The sequence below is a fragment of the Malania oleifera genome, chromosome 10 (genome assembly GCF_029873635.1).
Source record: "Malania oleifera isolate guangnan ecotype guangnan chromosome 10, ASM2987363v1, whole genome shotgun sequence".
Taxonomy (NCBI): Eukaryota; Viridiplantae; Streptophyta; class Magnoliopsida; order Santalales; family Ximeniaceae; genus Malania; species Malania oleifera.
In genome coordinates this window covers 41,495,394-41,522,874 of record NC_080426.1, presented here as the reverse complement: position 1 = coordinate 41,522,874, position 27,481 = coordinate 41,495,394, and the positions used below count along the sequence as shown (strand labels likewise).

Here is a 27,481-nt window from a genome sequence, read left to right as displayed (position 1 = left end):
GCAGTGTGACAGAAGAAAGAGGAAGAACTGAAGTATTACATGTACTAAAAAAAAAATAATGAAATTTGTGCTTGGGTAATGAAAGAAACATAAAAAACAAAAAAATGACAAGATCGTTCGTAGTTATTAGGAAAACCAGAAGAAGGTTAAAGGAATTAACAAGCAGAAAAAGATGTAAAACCAGGGAGAGTTTTTGACATCACAGATAAGACACTTACAACGAATTAAGTTGTGCCCTAAAAAGATGAAAACGAAAAAAGTTATAGGACCAAAAATAAACATCCCAAGGGAAGTGGAAAAGTACTTAAAGGATGAGGAAAAGAGAGGTTGACGACGGATAACCCAAGTAGAAAAGGTAATCGAAAATGTCAAACGAATAAAGGAAAACACTTAATACCGAGATAATACAGATATATCCTATAAATTATAGAATATTATCATAGATAAAGGGGAGATATTCAGAAATTCGTAATAACGAGTCTGGAATAACGTATGAGGCATATATAAACTGGGAAAAGACTTGGTGACCCAATAGGATGAAGGTTGCAACTAAATGGTGCTTAGAAAATCATTTGGTTTTTCATGTCTGGAACCTTTATTAGGAATTAAAAAAAAAAAAAAAAAAAAAAACAATATATCTTGTAAGAAGATTATGAAAAAGGGTAGGAAAAGTAAGGGACTTGCACGTGGTATCTAATTGACTTAGAAGCATACTGATGGGGTAGACTTACAATGAAATTAATAGTGAAGCTATGTTAGAAAAATAATATAATATTAGGTAATGGGTAGACACTTTTTTGACTGATAGGCGTATGAGCTAGACTGAGTCATGACGGTTGTTAGACGACAGGTGGGAGAGACTACCAGAGATTGGTCTATTAACAATAGGTGCATCATCAGCAGGATCTACTCACGCTTTGGACCCCTTATCTTGTTCCACTCTTTAGTGATGGTACTGGATTTGATCTTGGTAGTATCCACATATTGAGTTTCATGGTATATGTTGGGTACAGATGATAATTTTCTGGTTGATAAAACCTAACGATGAATGTAAAATTTAACTTAAACTTTATAGAAAGAATCTTTAGAATCGAGAGGGATTATTAGGATGGTAAAATAATATGTAATATAGCAAATTTACTTTAGAGGAATCTCAGAGACAAAGTTTAAACTTGGATTATAAAAATCAATCACACTAGTAATTTTGCAATGCCTTGGATTTATTATACAAGCTAAAAGAGAATTAAAGAAGATGTAATACATAGACTTAAACCGTTGGAGTGAATGGTTTTTAATTGTGGCTCACATTCTAAGTGAAATTTTAAGGAAGCAGCAAACAGCATGGAAACTCGACGATTTGGCAACAAATTTACTGCAATTTACAACATACTGCCTAAAACCAATCGACCTTTAGCTTGGAGCAGCCCACGCAATTTTCAATTTGAATTAAGGGACGTTGTTTTGGTTGGGGTTTGGAGGGAAAACCCTGAAAAATTATATGTGATATCCTAATTATAAAGGGTCGGTTGATTTTTTTTTTTTTTTTGTGAGAATGAGAGCGTTTCTATATGTTTCATCGTATTTGGACAAAGAGATATGAATTCTTGTCGTTTGGCTCCCCACTGGATGTAGGTATTGTCTACCCACGTAATTCTTGTGTGCATTGTTTTTGTTATTGCTTTCATTTACTTGTGGTTGTGAATTGTTCTGTATTCACCATTAGTATTGTGCATATACCATTGATATTTATTGTGCTGTTAGGGGGGGTTTTTAACACCACAAAATGGAAAATTTTTTCTATGACTTTGTAATCGTAGAATACCCTGTAGGGAAATTTACATAGTACAATTGTAAAACCATTATAATACATAATTAATCAAAATGTTGGTGCTAAGAAACTCTTATCCAAAATAAAAGTTCTCGAAAATGAGAATGTTTTAGATGACTGATGGTAGACGATAAAAGATACATTAAGAATATGAACATATTTTTGTGGGTACAGTTATGCAATACACTCCTGCAGAAGAATAGATATGGATGAACGCTTAGATTGGTTAGTCCCTTAAAATGAGGCCCATAGTAACTCAACGGTAGAAGTCAATTGAATTAGTTACTATGAGGGACAGTAGAGTGGGTATGAGTTTTGACTTGAACTATTTGAATGATAGTAAGGGGATTTATGTAGTTTGAATTGGGCAAAAAAAAAATATCACCTCATCGTATAAAATTAAGAAACATGATCATATACCCAACCCCCCCCACCCTATGGGACTTAAAAGACTTGGTTTTTTGTTTATTTTTATTATGTTAAATATAATCTTTAATATACCTTTTACGAATCCTAATATATTGTATTTTACAATTATCCTATATTTTGAACATTATTTCATACAAAATATCCATATGATGCTAGGCACTTTTATTTTTGACATGAAATATTGGAAATTATATGATGAGGTTTAAATTGGAGTTGTGGGAAAAAATCCCCAAATCATGTTTTCACATTTGAGGACACAGGATAAGGAAGGTTGTCAATTGAGCAACAAAAGCCTTTTTTAGATAACAAGTTTTAACCTATTGAAGCCAAAGAAACCAACCACGGAAGTCACTCAAGAGGTGCCATCTATTTTACTCAGGACAAACCGTAGTTTGGTCAAAAAAGAACGTCATTTTTCCTAATGTTTGGCAAAAATAAAAACTTACCCAAGATTGCCCAATCTAAGGAGCTTGTATTAGAGCTCCGTTAAGAGATGTAGACCCTCTAAAATTTCAAAAATTTTCGTATACCTTCCACAGTTTTGTCAATTAAAGAGAGGCAAATGTCCCTTTAAATTTCAAATGTTCCAAATCATTTTGCGTTTGACCCGTATATCCCTAGTCTAAAACTTGTCCATTTTCCAATATAAAGAAAATTTACATCGTTTTAAGTTTCACAATTAGTTAGGGAAATTAATCTGTTAATTGAAGTCCTTTTTTAAATTAAATTCTTTTTTATTTAAACTTTCCATACTCCAAATCATTTAAAATACGATCAAGACTTATGTTTATTTATTTGTCTCCAAACTTACCCATTTACACTATTTTATTAATGATTCCAAATCTTCATCCTTCCCAAGTGAAAATTATTGGGAGGAGGCCCTTCTCCCCATGTCCATATATCCTTATTTTAATATTAGACCATGTGCCACCCTGACCTATATCTATTAATATAGAGAGGGTTCCTTTTCAACGGCCTACATTTAAGAAATAGCGCACATACATGTGAAAGAAGGGGTGCTAGTATAATTTCCCCTTCACAAGTATTTTCCTAAGATAATAATGGCAAATTCAGATAAAGACAACTGTTTTTTTGGCATCAGATCCAAGACTTGGAAAGCTGTATCCGTGAGGATATTATGTGAAGTACCAAACTGAAAACAGAATCTTCTCTATGCTCTTTTACCGTATGACCATAGCCTCATTGCGGCTGTATAGTCTGACAAATTTAAAAAAAAAAAACCCTGCAGTCGCTTCTTGACTATGAATATCATCTCAAATAACAGGATTGTGGCGGATCAGACCAATTAGCTTATCCCGGTGGATATATTGTCCCTCCGTGTCAGCAGCATATGGTTTAAGAAATTGTACAATCTGCATACATATATATGTTTATAAATAAATAACAGTCTACAGGCATTATAATACAGTAATAAGCCAACGGGTGCTATCAAAACTTGGGAGGGGCAAAGCCCCACACCTTTTCTTTTCTACTCGACTATGCTTAGCAAATCAAAGTAGAAATTTGAAGAATTGGTACAAACATAGCTGGGGGCAGACCACACCAATACCCTCAAAAACACAGAGAACATGGGGGGACATTTTATTTCTCGTGAACAAGATGGCTTAAATAGGGAACCAAATGTTGCGTGGTGATGTAAGCCCCCGTCTCCTCTCCTATATCCAAAAGACAATAGGAGAAATGATGTACTATCAACAAAGAATCTAAGATAGATTGGGAAGCATTGTTTTGTTGGGTTCGATGGTATTGGGCTGCATTTTCTTAAATTTAGAGCTTCACTTATCTGCACAGTGTTGTTTGTGTGTGTTATGGTCCTTCACAAACACTTGGTATTTCTTGTAAGACAATTGAAGTCTTCTCATACTTTTTGACATAATGGCTGAGTTCTCTGGGCCCCACAAGTCACCCCATGTCCTTCTGCTAACTCTTTCAGCAGCCACCGCACTCGCACACCAGCAGCTCCACTTCTGCTGTGATCTTCTATATACTGCACATGGCACAGTGCATCCACTCAATCCATTTAGACACCAATTAGTCAAAGACAACCTTGCCACTCTAATTTTCACTCAAAAAAACATCATCAGCCACAATCCAGCAAAATTTGTTACATAATAGGAATAAAAAATTTGACTCTTCATGCACAGGCTTGTATATCCATTAGGTAGCTTTTCATAGACCTGGTTCATCACACAACATGATGTGGGCGGACGTGGGTACTGCAAATAAATAATCTAGCATTTTTTCCATATCTGTTTAATACAACGGTGTTGCGAATAGTTGGAAGAAGCATTTATATTTACTTATTATTGCATATAAAGAAATAGCATATTACATTGGAATTTCAGATGGCAGGGTAATTTCCTCTAGTTCACAATAAAATATATTTATATTTATTTATGTGTCTTTGATTCAGCTTTTTTATCGCATAATAAATTAGACTACCTGTTGGGCCCTGCATGGGCGGTGGACTCTTCCATTCGGGGTTTTCCTAGATAAACCTAGGATTTAAGATGTTGTTACAATAATTAGGATAAGCCTTGTCCAGCTGAGAGAGTTCCCAATTGGTTGTTATAAAGATCTTAGTTTAATTGATAAGAGGCTTCCATGGCTGTTTTTTAAGAAGGATGATAGAGCTCTTAAAGCTTCTCCAGGTTCTCCTCGCTTTCCATAACACTTGTCTCTCCCTCTTAATTGTTCTTCTCTCTCCACCTTCTTTCTTCTTTGAGCCACTCATCATAGCCACTCAAGATCTTGGGTGTGAAACCAATTGAATGTCCATTTGGTTTTACTTCTGCTGCAACCAGTGCTTGGAAAATTCAGGCAATACACAAAAGTAAAGAAACAAAGGTCAAAAGCCCCTCGTGCTATGAGCAGAATAATTCCTGGTTTGTGAATGAACTTAGGCAGGGTGCTCAGGACGTTCAAGCATGACCTTTCTTCTCGCCTGAAGAATACAATAGAGCTCCATGATCACCCTGGTGCTTCGCATTAGAAGAAAGGATAAGATAGCTCGTTCTTGGTTTTGGCTAATCACCAGGTGTTTTCATACATTATTACACACAGAACCAAGGAGTTGGTATTCGTATTGAAAGCACTGCATGATTTCCACGTAAACCAAAGACAGACATGGATTCTTGTGTACATTCCCAAGATTTATACTGGTCGAAACAATACATGAAGTAAACCCATTCTTGTAATAGGATTTCCTAGAAGATCATTTCAAACGGGTCTCTCAATCCGTGAACTAAATTGGCACCTAATTGGCTTTCTTCTTGCATGCCTTTCTTCTTACGCCAAACAAGGATCATCATCTATTAGGCTGAGGTTGACAATTTAGGCGAATGGACCTCATCTTCTGATCTGACCATCCACTTTCACTAATCAACTACGGCTATAACCATGTCATATGGGCAGAATCAAATGAATCAACAGAATTTAACTAGGAAATGAGGGCTTATCATCCAAAAGCTACTTAAAGAGTCCCAGATAAAATACCATATTCACGTAAACACTACCACAGTAGAGCCCGCAAATTATCCCATGAAAGATGGATAGATTCTCCTGAAGGCAACAGTTAAAGCTTGAGATCATTGTTTGCCTACAACCTAATAGCTTGACTTTTAGGTATAGTGGGGAATCTAACATGGTATCTGACTGATTACCTGGAGGGTCCCCCTCGGTCCTAGTCTTGTTGCCTGTGTTTACCTGTGTGTTTAAAAAATATTATTGGCGTTCCCCTATCTGGGTGTTATTTCATTGTGTGTTTATTCCTCTCCAACGTGTTGGCAGTCTTCACTTGTGGAGGAGTGCTAAAGCTTTATAAACATGGTTGGTCCATCTACCTATATAGCGCAAGCTTTTCTTAGGTAAATGTTAATCTAAACAGTAAAAAGCTAGAACTGAAAGTGGTTTGCACACATATAATCTTGGGCTGAAGCACATATTCAAGCAGTGCATTTACTGCACGTTTTAGATATAGGATCGAACCAAGGGGACTCTCCTTTGTGCTTGTGTACCTAATAGATTCACGGTGATCTATATCTAGAGAAATTGATTCCTTGCAAACTACGTGTATCGTGTTCCACCCTCTTGCATCACCATCCATTGGGAAGTGAGCAAGCAAACATAATTATGTGGTCAGCATAAATAATCCCCATAATTCTTTGCCCCTTTCATAACACTGACTCTCTGCTACCCGACAGCGAAAGAATAACTCAAAATCGTAGGTGGTAGTTCCTCAACGCTCTAAAATAGAGGTCAAGTACAGGATTGCGGTGCATCGGCTCAGGGGTGCACAACGGATAAAGGGTGTGACACCAGCCTGATCGTGAGCCCTCGTGTAAGGACGAGGGAGTACTAACAGCTCATGAGCAACTAAAGCGAGGAGGAACAAAACACTCCAGGAAGATAATGCAGACAAGTCAGCAAAAGACACTATTATTCTTAATGAGTCCAACAAAGTAAATCTTAAGTAAGGTCCCAGACAGGACCGACCCTAACCTGGGGCGGGGAATACACACTAATAATGCGCGTCAATGATCAATCCCCATCCAACTAGTAGAGATGTGTCCAAGGACTTATCTCGCTTTGCCTAATATGTCATAGTTACTCATGGCGCTTGATTCTTTGATGGAACGTCAGATTCTCTATGACACTAGCATGGCTGCCATGTTGTCACAAGAGAGTCACAGCCTCGTTCACTAGCCTGACTCCCTAGGTGGGCAGTAAGGCTCCTTACCACAATCCCCTCCTAACGACAAGTGAAACTGTGACATTATCGGGTTCTTTTTTTAATGGCAGAATACATTCTTATTTCTTAATGCACTAAGATAGGGCTCAGCTCTACCTTGACTCTTCTACAGTCCTCCTTGTGACATCTCAACACTACAGTGTATATTTAATAGGAAGTCCTCATTGTGACAGCATACACAATATTAAGGTGCCACATAGTATCAAAGATCAACGAACAACTTTCCAAAAAGTTAGTTGCTCTTGAACAACTTACCATACCCACCGCCAAAGTCAGTGTCAGGGTAAGCACACAAGACCAACATAATAGTTTGCTATATAGGGCGCTCCTACCATTGGCCTCAACTCACTTCGACCCTTCTCAATAGGTGCTTCTGTGGGTTCAAATTGTGCATCTGACTCATTCAAGATCTTTTAACGTTTCTTATGATTACATTTGAAAATCATTAAGTGCTGAATACTAAATGCAGTTTCTGAATCTGCGAATTGGACTTGGAATGAATCTTATGAACCAGATAAGAGTTCTAATGGTTTAGTCATTTGATAACTCTGAATCTGCATGGTTTCTCCTTTTTAACCTCAAAATGTCAAGACCATTTTTTAAAATTAAGAGGCATTTATATTTTTACCATAAATAATTTCTCATCTTTTTAGATGCAAATATTCTAAATCATAAAAATATAATTTATAATAAACATAATTAGAAATTCTTATTTTAAAGTAAGACTTCAACCAGATCCATGTTTTTTTCTTAAATAGCAACGATACTAACTATATGGAAGTGTCTAGCTATCAAAAATAAATGAGTATAAAATCCTATGTTATGTGTGATCCATAAGGTTGATGCGTACATATAATATTTAGGATTGGTTTAGAAATTGCATGTATTATGTGTGACGACTCACAGACCTTACATTTTAGAATCACATATCCCGATATTCTTTTCTTTCTTTTTATCAAACTTCCATTTATCCACATCTTTATTTTTTTATATTTCACCTCCGCAACTCATATAATATTAACTTTCTTTTATTTTATGCTAAAAAGATATTGCAGTGGGCTACAATGATATGACCGGGGATATCATATCTTGAACCACTTGGCATAAAACTGGGGGGTGTGCACAAATGATTGTGATAAATTGACACAAAAAATGCAGAAAAACAAAGCATCAACTCCTCATCACAGAAGAGCAACAGAACGTTGGATTTTGAAAGTGGCAGAAACCCAAAATATTTTGAATTTTCAACGTTTCAGAATAGAAACACAGCAAATTATGTCCAATAGTGGAGGAACAACAAGGTGATGAGAAAAGGAAAAGCATCAATGGAATGATGATGGCGCATCCTGTAACAGCTAATTGGAACTGTGATCAAGTAATTGGACCCAACTTATTAGGGCATCCACATGAGTTGTCGATCCTCCATAAGGGCTTCCTAGATGGATTTAAATTAGAATCGTCCTATATAGGATAATTGTTACCCAATATATAGTTTCCAAATATGTTTGTTAATAAGCTTTACCAGAGATTGTTTCCAAATATGTTTTGGAAACTAGTTTATTAGTACTAGTTCTCATGTGCTTATAAATAAGCAAGATGGGGCCCTAAGAGGCAAAGGAATAGATCACTAAAACGCTTTTCCCTTCCCCTTCATCCTCTTTCTCTCCATGATTAGCCCTCCCTCTCATTCATCTCTCTTGAGCTAGTGCTCAATATCTTGGAGTGTGGAGACACAAAGAGGGCTCTAATAGTCCTCTTTGGCATCATTGGAGATCTTTGGGATCAAATCTAGAGGAGCTGAGAGAAATCAATTGGCAATTTCAAGTCAGACTTTTCAGATACCCGCCTTAATAATGTTCAAGATAATTCTTCTTCCTTTTCTATCAAATCCAGTAGCCCTTATGGACCAGAAAACACTGGTTACTGATTGAGTCATAATCTTCCATCACAAATTCTCATAATTGGTACAGGTTTAGCCAATTACCATGTAGTAAAAAAATTATAGTGCACATCATCATCAGTACTACTGCTATAGAGATTGCATGTACACAGTAGTGCTATTTGATTGAACAGTAAATGAAAGAAGCATGCATTGGCGAAGATAATACCTTCCAATATATGGATACAAGATGCCCTTTTGGATATCTTCATCTGTAATGTAAGAAGCAAGGCTGTACAAGGAACATCAAGTCAGATTATCTTCTCCAACCCCTCCCATCCCCCCCCCCAAAAAAAAAACAACAATAATAATGTTAAGACTATGTTCTACAATTTAAGCCTTGAAACATGGCTTTATGACATTTCGTAATTCACACACGTCTCGAGCTCCATTTTAACTAAGACATACAACAATTTATGTGGTTTGAGCGTTGTGTGACATGGTCCATTACACAGAACTAAATAGACTTCTAATATCATTTCGAGCACTCCAGTGGGTGAGTGACTGGTATATCTTACAGAATTAACAAACTTCTAACACCAGATGATAATTTGGCATCAACTAGAAGAGATATTTCCAAGAAATTCGTAAAATTAAAAAATTACTCGATCAACAAAGGAAATATTCGTTCAACAGTCTTAGTGACCGTTGCATTGAAATGCAATCTTACAGTTAACAATCACACTGAAAAACAGAAGAATTCACACATAGAGCACACGAACACATTGAGATTCTCAATGTCAATGAATATAGCCAAAGCTGAAGACAAGAACCTTAACTAAAATATGTCTGGTGTATTCCTGTTAATAAAACTCAGACACCCCAACACAGCATTTACAGCTTGGAATGCATAAAATATATTCCTCCAGTTAATAAAATGCAATCCAAAAACTAGAATTGAGATCAAGTAAATGTAAATTTTTACAAACACTAAATATGACATCGCTCTGCAAGAAATTCTCATTATTTTTATGATTTCTGGCTGAATGTCCCTTTACACAACCAATAACCACTTGTAGGGTAAAAGCAGTTTGAATAAACTCAAAATGCAGTGGACAAAGCCTTGTCTAAGCCATGAGGGAATTTTTTTTCAAATGAGAAGAGAGATTTCATTAAAAGGACAGCAAGGGCGTGCCACCCATGTACAATCAAAGAAAAGAGGGAAACAAAAAAGATGGATCAACAATGTGATAGTGTATTCAAGAGACCAAAATTATTTGTGTACCCAGCATGTACTGCCCAATAAACCAGCTTGAAAGAGTAGCAAGCTACCTATACTTGAGGATTGTGGGACTAGTTATTCCATCAAAAGCTCTAGCATTTCTCTCTCTCCAGAGCAAACTAGAAGATACTGAGTGGGAAGGTGATGTAGGACAAGAAGCAGGTATTTGGATGGATCATTTCAACCCAATTTGGAGGCCTATGTCGAAGAATAGGGTCAATGGTTTATTGGGTCCAAAACCCAAATGTGCTTAGCTAGTTAGTTGTTAAAGTATGCGTGTGTAGTTTTCTTGTATTAGGATTATGTATGTTGGGGTCTTGTTTGTAGTATTTGTGTATTTTAGGGGTATGTTTGTAATGCAATGTAGTTTTACAATTATGTATGTAATTTCATGTGTATAGAGGCTTCTTATAAATGGTGTGTGAAAGCCATATTGTAGGCAGTTATTGTTGAGTTTGAATAGGAATTGAATTTGAGTTTCAACCCCTGGTATCTCCTCTCTTCTATTTCTTCCAATCTCTTCCATGGCTACAGAACCTTGATGCTGCCCCTGCACCAGAAGGAAAAGGCTTTTTTCCCTTTAATTCATAGAAATACAAATACCCTTCCAAGCCCAAATTCCTTTCCAACATATTCAGCAATGACCCAGTGCTGTCCCATAAGAGCAGTGGGCAGATTCCAAAAAATTCAGGTCCAGGGGCAGTGGAGCAGTAAGCAGTAACTGGTCTACAGTTTCAGCATCTTCTTTGCAAAGAAAGCATCTATTGACAAGGTGAAATCCCTTCTTCGAAGGTTATTAAGAGTATGGATCTTCCCCAAACTTGCCTCCAAAGCTAAGAAAGCATAGTCGGCACAAGAGTCTTCCAAATGACTTTCCAAGGGAAATAAGACATCTGGCCTCAAGAGGGGCTGTCAAGATGCTTCTAGAAGGAGCTGACTGTGAACTAGCCATTTTTGTGAGCTTCCATGAAGGCACATCCAGATTGGTCCAATTGGGGCATTTCTGTTAAGACAGCCATAAAAATCAGCAAAATTTTCAAGCTCCCAATAATGGGCATTTCTTAAAAAAGGGATGTTCCAAGCTGCCATTGACAGAGTCGTCCACGAACAGTCATTAAAACATCTTTGTTGCAGGTAAGATTGAAAATTGCAAGAAATTGAGAACTCGGAGGAGATGAGCTGCGCCAGCTGTCATGCCAAAAGAAAGCATTGTTCCCATTTCCAACATGGAAGTGGATGAGAGTGAAGAAATCCTCCCACCCTTTCCTGATCGACTTAACATTAACCCATAGGGCTGCTGCCTGAGCTCTTTGGATGTCCATCCACTGTGATCGACACTGTACTTTAAGGCAATAATCTCACTCCAAAGTCACACCTTGTTCATGAATCTCCAAATCCATCTACCAAGGAAGGCCTTGCCGAAAAGCATAAGAGATTTGAGACCCAGTCCACCTCTCAGGATTGGTAAGCAACATCCCATTTAACTAAATGGAACTTAACAACCTCCCCTGTATTTCCCCAAAGAAATTATTCTGTATGCCTCCAATCTCAGGCGACAAAGCAAGGAATAGGGAAGAGGGACATGAAGTAAACTGGAAGGTTAGAGACGGTTCATTTGACGAGAGTGATTCTACCACTTTAAAGAGGTAGTCATGCTTCTAATCTACCACTTTCAATAAATAAATATATATATATATATATATATATATATATATTATCAGCAATAGGTTAAAAATTCCTTTTTTTCCCTTGAACATTGCACCAAAATGGGAGGCCAAGATACTTCAAAGGAAAAGTCCGTGATGCCAGCCACGAAACTGCCATCATTCACATTTCGAATGTGGATAAGCTCACTCTTTCCCAAATTGACTTTCAAAGAAGGAATTGCTTCAAAGCAAAGAAGTAAGCATCGGAGATCAAGAATTTTCCGCCTCAGGGAAGATCATGGCATCATTAGTGAAGAGGAGGCAAGAAACTTCAGCTCCCTACCAGTTCATTCCACCGTCAGCCCTCTTTTAAGAGCTTTATTCTTGTGACATTTTGCCACAAGAGGCAGAGAACTTCCACGAGATTGATGAAAAGCAAAAGACAAAGGGGATCTCCTTGTCGTTATCCTTGGAAGTGTGAGAACCCTGAAAGGCAGCCATTAATGAGAATTGAGGATGGTGTGGCGATCCACTGCTCAATCCATTTGCACCATAAGCTCCGAAAACCCATTTTTTTCAGAACATTCAGAAGGAATCCCAACAAACACGGTCAAAGGCCCTTTGCAAACAATTCCTCCCTTTCCAGCTCTAGAGTGACTATCCATGATTCCCTAAGCGATGAAGGCAGCATCCATGGATTACCTGTCAATAGAAGGCCATAAATTATGCCTTGCTAATAGCTATTAATCTAGGCTATATATATGGCCTTCTATAACTGGCCATATAATGAAAGACCTTCTCAAAAGAGAGGAAAATTCGAACCATTCTGTTATGGTATCAGAGCCATTCTCTAAGGAATCTCAGTCCTAGTTTTTTTTCAGCCGTCACAGTTGTCGTCTTCTTCGTCTTCGTCTTCATCTTCTTCAACAGTTCTTCTTGTGGTTCTCTCTAATTCTGATCGAGTCATAACCTTCATTTACAATGAAGGCTCTCACACGGCAATGGCATAATTTTCTTATAAAAAAATTGATGCTTATGAATAACCCGCATCAATTTGAGGGGGCAATGTCAATAGGAGGCCATAAACTATGCCTTGTTAATAGCTATTAATCTAGGCTGTATATATTTTCATAAATAGGAGAGGAGATTTAGCTTACCATGTATAGCTTCCTAAAATCACTTTATGTAAATTAGTTGGCTTACCATATATAGCTTCCTAAGATCACTATGTGTAATTAACATGGTATCAGGGCTAGTTACCACGAGGTCGTGGGTTCTAGTCTCGTCGCCCACATTTATTCTACAGTATTTAAAAATTTCTTCTGTCTTTATCTCTCCCCATGCTGTCAGGCTGCACGAGCAGAGGAGTGTTAAAGCTTGATATACATTGTTGGCCCACAACCTAACAGCTTAAGCTTTTAGGGTAAAGTGGTAATCTAACATTACCTCCTTTCAACAAAGCTATGTTGGTGCTGTCCTATGAGTTCCAGGATAGCTTTTTCCAGTCTTGAGGCCAGAACCTTGGATAAAAGCTTGTAGACACTGCCCACCACATCTCTGCTGTTAACAGCCCCAAACTTCTTAGGGATCAATGCAACAAAGGTGGATTTCATGCTGTCCACAAATCTGCCCGTAAATGTGGAACTCATCAAAGACCTTGATTACATCAGCTTTGAGGACGTCCCAATTTTCTTGGAGAAAAGCAATGATGAAGCTGTCAAGACCTGGAACTTTATCACCATTACAATTTTTTTAGACCACAAGGAATTTCTCCCTCATTAAAAGCATGTTTCAGCCATAGCTGTAGGTGTGCAGATTCTATAGAAGCTTAACCCCTCAAACTGTGGTCTACATGGGTTTCATAGCGGCAAATACCTTCTTCGATGTACCCTCCATTTAAATCTTCACCAATAATAATGACTCTGTCAAGGTATTGTATCTCCATCCCATTCTTCTAGCTGCAAGGCCCTAAACTTTTGTCCCAAGCAATTTATTCCATATTTATAATCTTGGATAATCCTTTTCGCAAGAGGGTCCTTATTTTATCTTCATCATTAAAGCCATGAGAAAGTTCTTCAGCATCAAGATCCTAAATTTTCCTCAAACTCAAAGTGGTTTCTATCTTCACATGGTGTATCCAAAAAAGTTCTTATTCCACCATTTGAGTTGTCCTTTAATCTCTTCCAACTTGGAAGAAAGAAGCTTGCAAAGCCTTCAAAGTGGAGAATTGACCAACCCTTTATGCTTTCATCAAGCCACCAATGTGTTAAGATTAGTGGTTAAAAATTGTAATTCTTGTTTTTCAAAATTAAAAATATATATATATATTTTTCTAATAATTAATTTTTTAAACATGTATACATACAAACCTTCAAAGTGCATCTATGGGTGCATTGATGGGCTGTCAAGTACCGAAAACATGTACTTGCATACAAGATAGTGAGCACACAAAGAGATTACCTACGCCCCATAAATGTCAACAAATAACCAATGGCTTTATTTGGCAACATACAGATCTCTCTCTCTCTCTCTCTCTCTCTCTCTCTCTCTCTCTTGTCAGTCTCCCTTTCTCTCAATCATATGATATATTTCATCCAGCACTAGCCCATGTTGATTCCAAGATGGCTTTTAAGAAAAGGAAAAATGACCATACAAAATCACACAATTATTTTAATAAAATAATTCACAAGGTAAGAAGAGTCCTTCCTTTTTGCAAGTTTAGTCATGGAGCCAAAGATTTTTAGTGCTGCAAAAGACAGCAAAGAAAAAATCAAAACAATCATATTAAGGATGAAAAACTAGTAGCCATTATTTTAGAAAACAATCATTGGCTTTGTTTTGCAATTAAATAGTATAAACCATGGTTTTAGATAGCAGGTAGCAGGTGGCGCAGCATAACAGCAATGGGTGCAGCGACTTCAGTAGCAGATGTTACTTAAGGAACTAGTATTCTAATTTAAATTGATTTCTTAAATTCATAAAACAAGATTTTAAGTCATTATTACTCAAGGAACTAGTATTCTAGTTTATTTTGGTTTCTTAAATTAGATTGCTTATCTTCCAAGTAATTTTAATCCTATTAATAGGCCCTTATGTACTAGTTTTAGGGATATTGAAATTGAGAATTGATGTTGTTAGATGTTGGTCTTGCATCAAGTGGTATTAGAGCAGACTTTGATCCAACATGGTTGTCAGTGTTATTTGACACAATTTGCAATTTTAACTCAACATGGTTGTCAGTGTTTGATGGGTTTTTCTAAAAGCCTCTGCTTAAACTCGTAGGGTTCGCAATTTCAACTTAAATCGCCTTTCATCCGCCACCAGCATCACCATTCAACATTGACCTCTACCATCCCTCCACTTCCAACCAGCCACAGGAATTTTACTATTAAAAAAAAAAATGAAGCACCAGATACCCCCCTACCCTAAGTGGAGCAGAACGGGCATCAAAGTGTCCACACAAATGGAGCCTTCGTTGTTTCCCAGCAGAAGCTCACCTTCATCTACCTCCATCTTGAGCCTTGCCATTTTTTGGGAAGACTCTGCAGATCAAAGACCGTTGTTGTCTTCATTGGCAACTCAACACACCATCATTGCCAAAGATGTGTCAAAAGTCCTTGCCTTTCGTTTAGCAATGACTCCTTGATCTCCACTACATGACTCACTAGCCATTGTCAGCCATCACCAAGCATCAGTTGAAGAAGTGCACAGTTGCTGCCACAGTAGCGGAGATGGAGCTGAAACCCTCCCCTGGTCAACCAAAGCATTGAAGAAGCCTGCTTTAATGTCATCCAAATAAGTCTCTTTCAAAACGGATGATTTAGGTGACCAAACTGGCTCAGACTGGCCTGATCAGAACTAGTTCAGCCAGATTGGACTGGACCAAACTAAACTGGTTCAGCCATACTGGATCAAAGTGGGCTGAACATTTTCCAGTTATTTTCTATAATTGTGGGCAAAAAGGGGAACTCTCATCTCCATTGTAGGGACTACTAAAGATCCAGTCACCAAGTCAGCTCCTTGCAAGAACTCCACTGATGATCAGATTGTGAATGCACTTCAGTATTCTGGCGATGAAGATGACAAGGGTAATGTTAGCTAGAGGATGTGTCCAGCTCATTGTCGCCAAAAAAACTCTCTACACTCTAGGGAAAAACAAATTGGTACCGACATTCCAAAACATGGTAAATGTTCATTCTGGAACACTAAATCTAACAATCCAAATTTTTAATTCAATATATTTCACATGAAATATTTTTTTATTAGTTAAACTGAGGAATCATCACATTGTAATTCTATTTACTGTCATTATCAATCTATTTTATCAAAATAAAACCTCTTCTAGATTTAGAAAAGCCTCAACATGCTCTCAAAAATATATGAGTGCCATTGCATTTTTTTTTCACCAATATATCTATAAAAGTATATGGTGTATGCCACTAATGTTCCACTTTAGAGCATGAACAGTACTGCAATCCCACTGCAGTTCCACGAACTGGAATGTTTCACGTTCTAGGCAACATTGCTCCAGCCTAACTCAAGGTTGAGTACTTTTTGCCACTGGAGGAGAATGGTGAAGCAAGAATATTTTTTTCCCCCCTAATTTTACTGCATTTTCATTTGTTTTATTTTAGATATTTTTATTAGGCTCGTGTTCTCAAGATTCTAGGATATTATAGTTTAGAAGCAAGATTTTTTTAAAGCAATATTATTTAAGGAACTAGGATTTCAGTTCATTAGGATTCCCAAATAATTTAAGTTTATTTAGTTGTCTTAAATTAGTTTTCTTATCTTCCAAGCAATGTACGCTCATAAAGAGGCCCTTATGTATTAGTTTAGGTAGATTGGAATTGAGAATTAATGTTGTAGGACACTAGGACGTTGGTCCAAGATCACCTACCTTCAGCAGTCTCAGTTCATTATTCAGCACTAATCTGATAAGATCACAATCGCCTACTTTATTTGGCCACAGTGAATTAGATATTTTTTAAAAAAATGTCAAACAAAAAAATTCCCCAATCCCCAAAAAGTTTTTCCAAAGTTTTGTTCAGTATTGTTTCTAATTCTCCAAATTGAAAATGTAAAAAATTTGGGGCCAGTGAAAGAAAGATGGCTTTTTTATTCATACCACTCAGCAGCAGCTTGCAACATTCCATCGGAAATAACACGAGCACCAGAGAGAAGAGCTCCCAAACCAATCCTGAAACAAAGGCAAAAAGTTTTCATATATATGTTGTCAGGATTTAAGAACAGCTCAAAAACAATTGATGAAGAAGATATTAGCACAGACCCTGGAAATAGGTACATGTTATTCGCTTGATTTACGTAGCCTACCTTCCCATTCCCTGCAAACATGCATACAAATGTTGGTCATAATTAGACAACCAGGACAGAAAGCCAAAACTACATAACTGCATGTAGCTTGTGGAATCTCGTTTTAAAGAAAGGAGCGGAACCCGTTGCTTTAATAAGGAGGAAAGATACCAAGATTAACATTTTCAAAAGGACTGCCACTTGCAAACACAATACTTTCTCCAGCATGCTTGAAAGCATCAGCAGGAGTGCACTCAGCTGTTCAATAAAAAGTAAATAAATAAGTAGATGTACGATACTGAATGTGACCATCATTTGTCTACTTAAAACAGGGGTGCTTAAGTACTGGCAAAAACAAACCATTCATCGTGGGATTTGACATTGCAAAAATGGCAGGTTTGGTAGAATCAGACTCTCGCATGGCCTTAAGCACCTGAAGAAACAACAGCCAATGTTAACAATAAACCAGCTTGATATTGAGAAATCAAACATTAATCAAATCTGAAAATTAAATAAAATATTCATTGGGAAAATTTGGAAATACCAATGAATAGCAGAAGCAATGATTTTACGCCTCTCTAATAGTGAATAGGTGAATGTTTAGCAGTAGAAATTGGATATGCAACATAGAAAAATGTGAGAAATGTTCCTATTCCACAAGAATTTTAACTCCAGTGGCTAGGGAGGTAACTCACAACACCTCATTCTAACCAGGAAGACCAGGATAAAATCACCACATCAATACACCATGATTGACCTAATACCCAGAGGCAAGGGCGAGGACAAGGACAAGGACAACGACTTGATCTTGGAAGTCCAAGGATTTGCCCCCCAGCCTCATACTCATTGAGGGGTGGCATGGAGTCGTTACTTTGTTACTAAAAGAGGGGAAATCTCTAAACTTGTGAAAAGAGCAACGTAATACTGCGATGGTGTCTGGCATGCAAACAAGAAAACATACAGGTAAAACAAAGGAATTTATAAAATAAGCCCATTGCATTGTTGCACAAAATACCTATAGAAACCAGCTGCAGTTCATGCCACCTTAGATGGTTAAGAATTAAGCATCAGTCATACTGTTTAATAACAGACAACCAAGAAGTACACAAGCAGAAGTAACCAAACAAATACACCTCATTCACTTATTTTGCTCTCCTGTGCAATAAATTAAAAAAAGCATGCAATGTAATGAACGGGTGCTCACCTCCTCATTGAAGACACCGCCAACTCCAGACAAGCCTAGAAGCACATGGGGCTTTACTTTTCTAATCTGGCCAATGCATAGCTCCCAGCAGTTCAGTATTTTAATTATAGAAGAAAACAGGTGTAAAACTACTAAAAATAAAGATTACAAAACTTGGCACAGTAACCCAGCCTTCTTGCATTAAGAAATTGCGAACTAAACGTTAACAGTATTTCATTTCCACACCATATCATGCAGTTTATACTATAACAGCCTTCAGCTGACAAGGCTGTAAAAGGCAAAACTGTAAGATTTACCACTTCAACGAGACTAGCACCCTCCCTAAGTCCCCCAATCTCTTCTGGGGCTCTAGCAAACAGGGCTGCTGCTGGATCAATACCTTTTCTTTCTTTTGTGATGAGACCCTGCATTCATAACAATCTTCTCACACACTGATTTAAATAATAATAATAATAATAATAATAATAATAATAATACCAATGTAACTGAAGTCACAGCTTTCAGATTAGTGCACCACAAGTTTTGAACAAACATCCAGATTATGGAATGAAAACCCAAATCTTATCATTTATCTTTTAAATACTTAAACTTAATTTGAATAATATGTCTGGAAAGGTATGTTTTTCACATAAACATACTACTAAGGGACATATCAGATACTATAATGGAAATAATGATGAGTAAAACAGCGAGAGTGCAAGGGTAGAACCACACATCTTTATCAAGTAGGAAAAATTGATTTCTTGCTGCAGTTTCATTGTTCCCAGCCATTCTTGAAGCAGCCTGGACGCCCATGTTGAGAACGCCAAGCCCTGCACTGGAACCAGGAAAAAGAAGATGCAAACAGAAGCTCTCAATAATGGGCACATACAGTGAACAGAAGAGTTCTTTCTAAGCCAGAAATAAGATTCATTACAATTAAGATTTTAAGTACCTCCCAGCTCCAACTACAACTATCTTTTGTTTTACAAAGTCCGTCAATGGACGACCTTGTGCTCTAACAGTTCCCAGTAGTCCTGCTAGAGCAACACCAGCAGTTCCCTGTAAGACGGGAGAAAAAGGAAAAAAAAAAACAAAATCACTGTTAGTTTCCGTCCAAAAGAAAGGACACCTGCATCAATAGTGCAGACACTTAGGAACAATTCATGTTGCACTTCATTATTTTACATGATATGTACTTCACATTACATAATGAACAGCAGGTAATCACAACAAATCACCTGTATGTCATCGTTAAACATGCAAAACCTTTTGCGATATCGTTGCAGCGTTTCAAAAGCCCACTTCATTTGAAAATCTTCAAACTGATAAGATCGTCCCAGTATCCATGTTACTTACATACAAACTAAACAAAGCAAGAAAATCATACCTTTGAAAGAAATGTACCTGTAGAACAGCCTTGGGCCAACGTGTGAAGACAGCTTCCACGAATTCATCAACAATTGAGAGATACTCGTCCCCTTCCAACCTAGGTTGCCGCAGTCCTAAATCTATACAGTGTGAAAAGAAATCCTTAGGCTATCATCTGGAAAGAAATTGTCTACAAGCATCTTATGCCCTGTGCTTGTTATGCATGAAGATCAAGAAAATATGAGGCTTAAATAAGCAGGTATTTCAACAGAATTGACAGTGAGAAATGCATAAACACAAACTTGGTGAATTAAATGTGCATAATGATTTAAGTCTAAGAATTCAAAGCATAAGTTATAACAGGGTGGAGATTATTCAACACATAAATTCTCTGTAAGGAAGAGCCCAAGTCCCTTTTACATCTTTCCCATTGCAAGTGGATCATGTAACTTTGGGAAGCAGATATCTTTGATGTGGGTATTATCTATTGCATGGCTGCAAACTCAGTCATACAGGACTCATGGGCATGGATGGCTGCAAATGCTTATTCAGAGGAGAAAGTCATTATGTTGATCCCCACACCATTATTTATGTCCTGGTGGGAAAGAAATAGGGGAATTTTTTAGGGAGAGGAAGTAGCATGTTTAAAGCTCAAGATAAGGTTTTTTCCAGGGCAGTTTTAAGATATTTGGTTCTTTTTTATAGCTTTCTGTACTTTAATCATTATTGGGCCTGAAACCGCCGGGTGCTCTTTAAACATATATCCATGCTTCTCCAAAAAGAAAGGAAAAATAAAATAAAAAAATTCAAAGATAGGTAGAACTTGTGGCATACTGGAGATAGTGAAGTGGATGTACATTGCACAAGCTATGTTAGATTTTCTTCATCTTTTGTCACATAAATAAAATTTTTCAAACTTGGATTGGCAATCTCTTAGGGCCTTCATAGTAATAAGGCCATTTATTATATATTTTGTTCATCTTTTGTCACATAAATAAAATTTTTCATACTTGGATCAGCAACCTCTTGGTGCCTTTGTCATAATAAAGCCAATTAACATATATAATGAAGTGGTTCCTACTTTTTTTTTTTTGGAAAGATTCATAAGGATTTTCCCTGTAAATAAATGAAAAAAAAAAAAAGTGTTCAAAATAGGTAAAGAGCATTAAACAATTGATGAGAAACAATCCTGCCTAACAATATGTAGGATTTCAAAATCTTTGCAATGGTCAAAGTGGATATTGACACTAACATGATACAGCATCATTAAATACTAACGGATTCTGGATTCTGCAGGTAACTGCTCATGGATTCTGCAAACACAGGAACGTGCAAGAATCTGAGCTGTGCACTTTCAGCTTCATTTTTATTTCTTTTTAAAATTTTATGTCACGTTTAGAATTGAAACCACATTGTATGGCTTCTAAGTATTTTTGGGTTTGTATAAATTCATTTCAGATTAGAATTTTTCATTTTTATTTCCTATGAAATTTTTTTAGAACTTCTACTTAAGTCAGAACAGCAAGCTAGAACAGTAATTATTGGGGCTTTTTAAATCAAAATAATAATAAAAATATATATATAATTACCCACATTGAGGAATATAAATAGAAACAAAAATCGGATTCTAATATTTCCCCATCCCTCCAAAATTTTTAGTTCAACTAACCCAGTGCAACTTAAAATGCACATGCCATTCGACAACTAAATGAGTAAATAAGCTCTATGAAGAGATCAGTATAGTTAAAGCTTAAAATGCACATGCCATTCCACAACAGCTCATATATTTTTCCTTTATTCCGTGATTTCTGGTTTGGGGTTAAGAAAAGATGTTTTTCAAGATTATGAGCTTTTGTTGAGGGTATTAAAAGGCGGAAGCATGTATTTTTAATCAAGCACAAAAGAGCAGAGGTATTAAAAGGAGGGAGGGACGTGCGTTTTTAATGAAGAATAAAGGAGCACAAAGTTAACCAATTTCTGCAATCCTATAAATATCTACCCTTTTGAATATGGCATTAACACTCCCTTTAGCAGGAAAAAAATGGGCATGAGGCAACCTTTTGTAACATCCACTAATTTAGAAACTTGAATTCAACTTAAGTTCCACAAGGAATAACTATAAATTCCATTGTGCTTGTATTTGAGATAGAATCATCCATAGATCAATGCCCCCTTTATTTCAGAGTATTTAATGCCCGATAATTGTGACTTTATAACCGGTTGGTCACAGGTAGACGTCCAAGGAAACAACCTCTCTGCATAAAAGCAGGGGTAAGACTGCGTACAATGTGATGACCCTCCCCCTACCATCACAAAGCGGTGGCCCAGGGATGGCCTTTAACTGTGAGTTTCATGAAACAAACCCTATGATACAGGTTAGAAATGACTGGAAATATAAATAGAAAACATTCAGCATTTTCGCAAACTGTTTTCCTTTCAAACTTTCAACATTCCAGGTAAACTCAGCACAGTCAATCAGTATACAATGTCAAAACAGCATGCCAATTATACTCTGCTTATGAGGATGTTAAAGCTTGATATACGTTGTTGGCCCACAGCCTAATAGCTTAAACTTTTAGGTGAAGTGGTAATCTAACATAGTATCAGAGCTAGTTACCAAAAGGTCCTGGATTCCATTCTTGTTGCCCGCATTTACTGTGTGATATTTTAAAAAAAAATTATGGTGTTCCCTACCATGGATGCTATTTATCGTGTGTTTATCTCTCCGCAGGCTGTTGGGTTGCATGTGCGGGGGAGTGTTAAAGCTTGATATACATTATTGGCCCACAACCTAATAGCTTAAGTTTTTAGGTAAAGTGATAATCTAACAAATATACACTCTTCCCATGATTGGGCCACTTGGCATTTCTACAAAAACAGATGTTGACCAAGGCTGAATTTCTCATGCTTTGGTTTCCAATCCCCCTTCAGCTTTCTTTTCTGTTTCTACTCTTTACATAGTTTAAAAAAAAAAAACCCATTTGAAAATATTACCTCATATTATGTTTCATGAAAATGGCTAAGTGGCCCTATCATAAGTAGTCTGTAGAGAGAGACTGCATGGAGCAAATACTTAGCATTCCTTTTCTACTTATTGTGGTCCATTGCATGGCATCCTCAAAACAGCAGTCTAGATGCTTTAGAGGCCATTGGATATCATAGTCAAAATTATAGAAACAAAAACTAAAAACCAGAAAAAGAAGCAACATGTTTGGTTAATATTAGAAAACTAAAACAAATTAGAAACCTGCTTGAAATCATGTTCATTGTCCTTGAATAAAATAACACTTAAAAATATGACAATAAATAAAAAAGTAAAAGAATATAAATTTAAAAATATTATAAAAATAAAAAAATAATTATAATGATTCCATCTTATTATTATAATTTTAAACTCACTTTTAGTGTTCCAAGAGCAATCCTACTGTACATGATAACTGAAATCATAAAAAAGATTTTTTCAAAGACTTTAAATTATCTTTCTTTTCTTTTCTTTTCTTTTGTTCTTGAAATTTTAAGGGTATTCTATTTTCAATTAAATTTTAAATTCACATGGTCATTTAATTTAAATAAAATTTCATATAGAATGAATGATTTAATCCACAAAAGTCAATTCTGAATATTGAAGTACTGGAGAAACTGGTTGCCACCACATCTGACAACCATAAAATCTGGTTTCAGTTTTGCGAGAACTAAAAACAGAAACAGAAAACTTGAAACCTAAACAAGTGCATTGTCATGGCCTGTTTCTACATTGTACAGCAACCAAAAGCAGAAAACAGAAGTGATACCAAACACCACATTATTTTATAAGATTATATGCAGAATAAACCACTAATCAGTTCAGTAGTGCTTGAGTAGGATCCTAGGTGGAGATGCCTCAATATGGTCCTAGCTTTTAGCATGTCCATATGAAGTGGCTGTTCTTTAGTCTCGAACTTACGTACTTGCACTTTTATCACTGCACTAGACTACTGTTCTCATTCACGTAATTAGTGTTTTAAAAACAATTATATAACTTCAAAGTCCTTAAGTAATGGCCTTTACCATAGATTTGAATTCCCATGAAAGTGTCGTAATTTCCACTTTCCACCGACCTAGAAATCAAAAATGGTACTCAACTTTTAACTTAAAAATTTTCCATCGAAATTTGCAAAAAATATCCAAAACTTTAACAAAATCCTGAAATTCCAATGAAATTTTTCAAAACTGTGGAACAGAAGTTCACTAAAATTGAAATTTGAGATTCAACACAAAAAATTGAAATTTAAGTCTTAGTTAATCTTTTTTAATTGAAAAAAAAAAAAAAAGATTCTTACAGGAAGAATGTGAATGATAGCTTTCAATTTTTTGGAATTTTATGCAAAATTGGACCTAGATATTAGGCTATTAGCTACTACATTTTATTCGGCCTTTTTTGTCTGATTTAGTTGTACTTGTAGAATAACTAATATTTAACTGATTTATGAATTTCATTTAGATTAATTGAAATGTTTAATATACTTATTGTTTGCAGCTATTGCACCTTATAAACCACATACACGTAACTGATATATCTTATTTATGCCATTTTGTTTCTAATTCTTGAAATCTATTAACAATTTCGAAAGCTTCATAAAAACTGCATGCTTTACTACTAATTTCCATCATTTTTTAAATTCAAAATTGACATCAAAATTTTTGAATTTTTGAAGCCTCAAAATTTTATTTGAAATCAAAATTTAAAGCATTAGCCTTTACTAACAAGATACAGTAATAAACGTTTACATCCATCATCAAATTGTACTTTTTGAAAAATTGGACAGATGTACAGTCAACAAAGCACATATCCTTACATAGAGAGAGAGAGAGAGAGAGAGAAAGAAGAAGAAGAAGAAGAAGAGAGAGAGATAGAGATGAATTTAAGTTACAAAAAATGTCACAGATTTGGAACTGCTTTCAAAATTCATGTATCAGCCTTATTGCTGCCATGCAATTCTACATAATAGGCTTTTCCTTCTGTCTTTTTAAGTTTCACATCCATATGTAATTCACATGAGCAACCCCAACAAGTTTGAGCTCAATATTTTCTAAAAATTTTTATAGCAAAAGAAGTATATGGAGAGAGAGAGTGTGAAAAAAAAAATGCAACTTGAGAGAGGACAAGAAATATTTGAATGAAAAAAAAAATTAAAAAAAAAAAAAAAACAAACAAAACAATCCAACTTAAGTAATTTTTCCAACATTTAATAATCAAAAGTTAATCAGATGTCAGAAATTGCTCTCTCTCTCTTACAATGACTTTCTGCATAACCTCTCTAAATTTTAGAAGCTTTATTATATGAAAAAGATGCCCAATGTGTAGGGATATAATATGAAATCCTTCTTCTATTAAGGAGAGAAGATAGATTGCTTAAATGCTGCCTGACAATGTCAATGTGACAGCAGTTTTGAAATCAACAGAGGGAATACATTAAACTCAACTATATTGCACTCATTCTCAATGAAAATGTCTCAAGGAATCCTTTCATCATATCTACAATATCACTGAGGCCCAAGGTGATTTGACCAAGATTAGAGGGAAATTCTAGTCATTTGAATAACTTTTCCAGTAAATTCTTTGTCAAACTAGACAGTCAGTCAACATGTACTTTCAGATAGGCATTTGCTGAAATGATGACTATTTAAATAACAACAGATTGAATGATGATTTTGAGAAACGTGAACAATAGTAGCTAAGAAAGAAGCTACCAAGTTGGAGTTCAAAATAAATTTCAGTCAGAGAAACAATTTGCACAATCCTCTGAGCACAGTGAATCACTAGAAATTAAGCAACAAGATAGCTTCCTTGAAACTATAACTATACACACGCAAGCAGGAGCGCTTTTGATGCTTTAACTGAGCAAATAATTAAACAATTCAAGAATAAGAGAAAAATAATGAAAGTAAAATTACTGAGCAGATAAGGAACAAATGTAAGTGTTAGATTTATACTCACAAAGACGATCTTCAAGAAGCTTTTGATTGTTAGTGCCCACATCTAGCATGACAGGGAGAATCTGCCATAAATGGCTTCAGATTAATTAATCCCAATAGAAGTTGTACTCTAAAAGAAAGTAGTAGTATATTTACAAAAAGAACTAGACTTGAAATCTAGGCTCCAAAACCTGAATATTTTTTATTATAAGTTTTAATATCATCCTTTTCGAAATTTTTGTACATCAAGATAGCTCCACATGTGACCAAACACAGAATTTTTCTGGCAACTGCACATGAGAGAGAGAGAGAGAGAGAGAGAGAGAGGGGAGTTATGCTTACTCTCTGCGGGTTAATGCCAGCAGCAGCAACATACATATCAAGTTTTCCAATAGGTATCCCAATTCCCTGAACTCCAAGATCACCAAGACCAAGAATACGGCTTCCATCTGTCACAACTATCATGTCTACCTGGAATAAGAAAAATCAAGCACACACTCACCAGATGACAAGTGATATGATAGCGCAGGAAGACTGCCAAATGTAATTGTGGTTTTGTTTCAGACGGTTGTGGAAAAGACCCTAGAGTTTCAAAAGCTCCACAAAGAATGTTTTGTGGGACTACAATCACTAAGAGGGCATTTGGTTCACAGCATCCTGAATCACTCATAACACCCCATTTGGTCAGGACTGGAATATGACATGGTGATAATCAAATATTACTCAGGAATGTGGGATTCCCACTAAACATGGAAATCTCATTCCCACACTCACCATAGGTAATGTGAGATTCCCATGGGCAATCAAATTTATAGGACCAAAACGTCCTGAGATTTTACCATTTGGGACTAATATTAAAAATAGGAAATAATAAAAATATTAAGTAATACTGTTCCTCAGTTACCATCATATAATATAAAATTATATTATAATATATTGTATCATTAATTATAATATTTTCACTACTATATTCATGTAATGATACAACATTGTATTTTACCTTATAATGTATTATTATTCTGCACTATTATGATATTAGAATGATACAGTGTTATAAATTATAATATTCAAAGTATAAGCAGTATTATACTATGCTATACAGTATTATACTAAATATGATAAACTTAATTCATTACGATATCATATGATAATATGATACTATAACATTATAATACAAAAGCATAAAATTAAAATAATATCTTTAAATATTATGTAAATATGAAATTACCGTATATTGTTATATACATGGTTAAAAGGTATTTTATCCTCACATTAATATCCAGATTTCAGTGTTAAACCAGCTCATGTGAAACCAAACACAGATAAGAGCATCCTGCATATATTTCTAGGTATCCTCAAGCGTGATTGCGTGAATGAAATAAGAATATGCCAATGAGGCAGGCATCCCATTCCTAGCAATCTCCAAGAGGCACTTGAGATTCCATGAATCAAATGCCCTCTAAATGTTTTCTAATATGTCAAACTGGAGAGTGGCATTCTGTTCTATGTATCATCCCTAGGACTTGCGCAATTGGATTCAACCAATGTAAGGTAAAACAGTAAAAGATTAATTTTGATGAATGCCCTGAAGAAACCTTGGGTCCACTCTTACCTAGAATGATGTTCCAGCTCGTGAAACGGGAAATGAATCGCGGTATGGCGTATGCTCTAAAATTGCAGTAGGTTAAGGGCACACATATATTGGTGAAAAAAGTACCATGTAGAACTTGTATCTTTAAGAGAGGATGTTGAAGTGTTTCTAAATCTAAAATATACTCTCTGGTGAAGCAGAATAACAATGACAGAATACCAAGTAAAATTATA

At 36.0% G+C, this 27,481-nt stretch overlaps 1 protein-coding gene across 2 annotated transcripts in view; it reads right to left on the bottom strand.

The window, feature by feature from the left end:
- LOC131165901 (NAD-dependent malic enzyme 59 kDa isoform, mitochondrial) overlaps window positions 1-27,481 on the bottom strand; it is a 52,494-nt gene that overhangs the window by 18,771 nt on the left and 6,242 nt on the right. The window contains exons 5-17 of one of the 2 annotated variants that reach the window (XM_058124055.1): window positions 26,000-26,128; window positions 25,680-25,740; window positions 19,739-19,842; window positions 19,573-19,656; window positions 19,287-19,393; window positions 19,067-19,169; window positions 18,649-18,756; window positions 18,353-18,418; window positions 17,509-17,581; window positions 17,320-17,406; window positions 17,126-17,180; window positions 16,964-17,035; window positions 9,137-9,199 (exon numbers count right to left, since the gene is read on the bottom strand). In XM_058124055.1, coding sequence (XP_057980038.1) covers window positions 9,137-9,199; window positions 16,964-17,035; window positions 17,126-17,180; window positions 17,320-17,406; window positions 17,509-17,581; window positions 18,353-18,418; window positions 18,649-18,756; window positions 19,067-19,169; window positions 19,287-19,393; window positions 19,573-19,656; window positions 19,739-19,842; window positions 25,680-25,740; window positions 26,000-26,128 — 1,112 coding nt within the window. The remainder of the gene's footprint in view (window positions 1-9,136; window positions 9,200-16,963; window positions 17,036-17,125; window positions 17,181-17,319; window positions 17,407-17,508; window positions 17,582-18,352; window positions 18,419-18,648; window positions 18,757-19,066; window positions 19,170-19,286; window positions 19,394-19,572; window positions 19,657-19,738; window positions 19,843-25,679; window positions 25,741-25,999; window positions 26,129-27,481) is intronic. The other variant, XM_058124056.1, reaches the window with a different exon arrangement.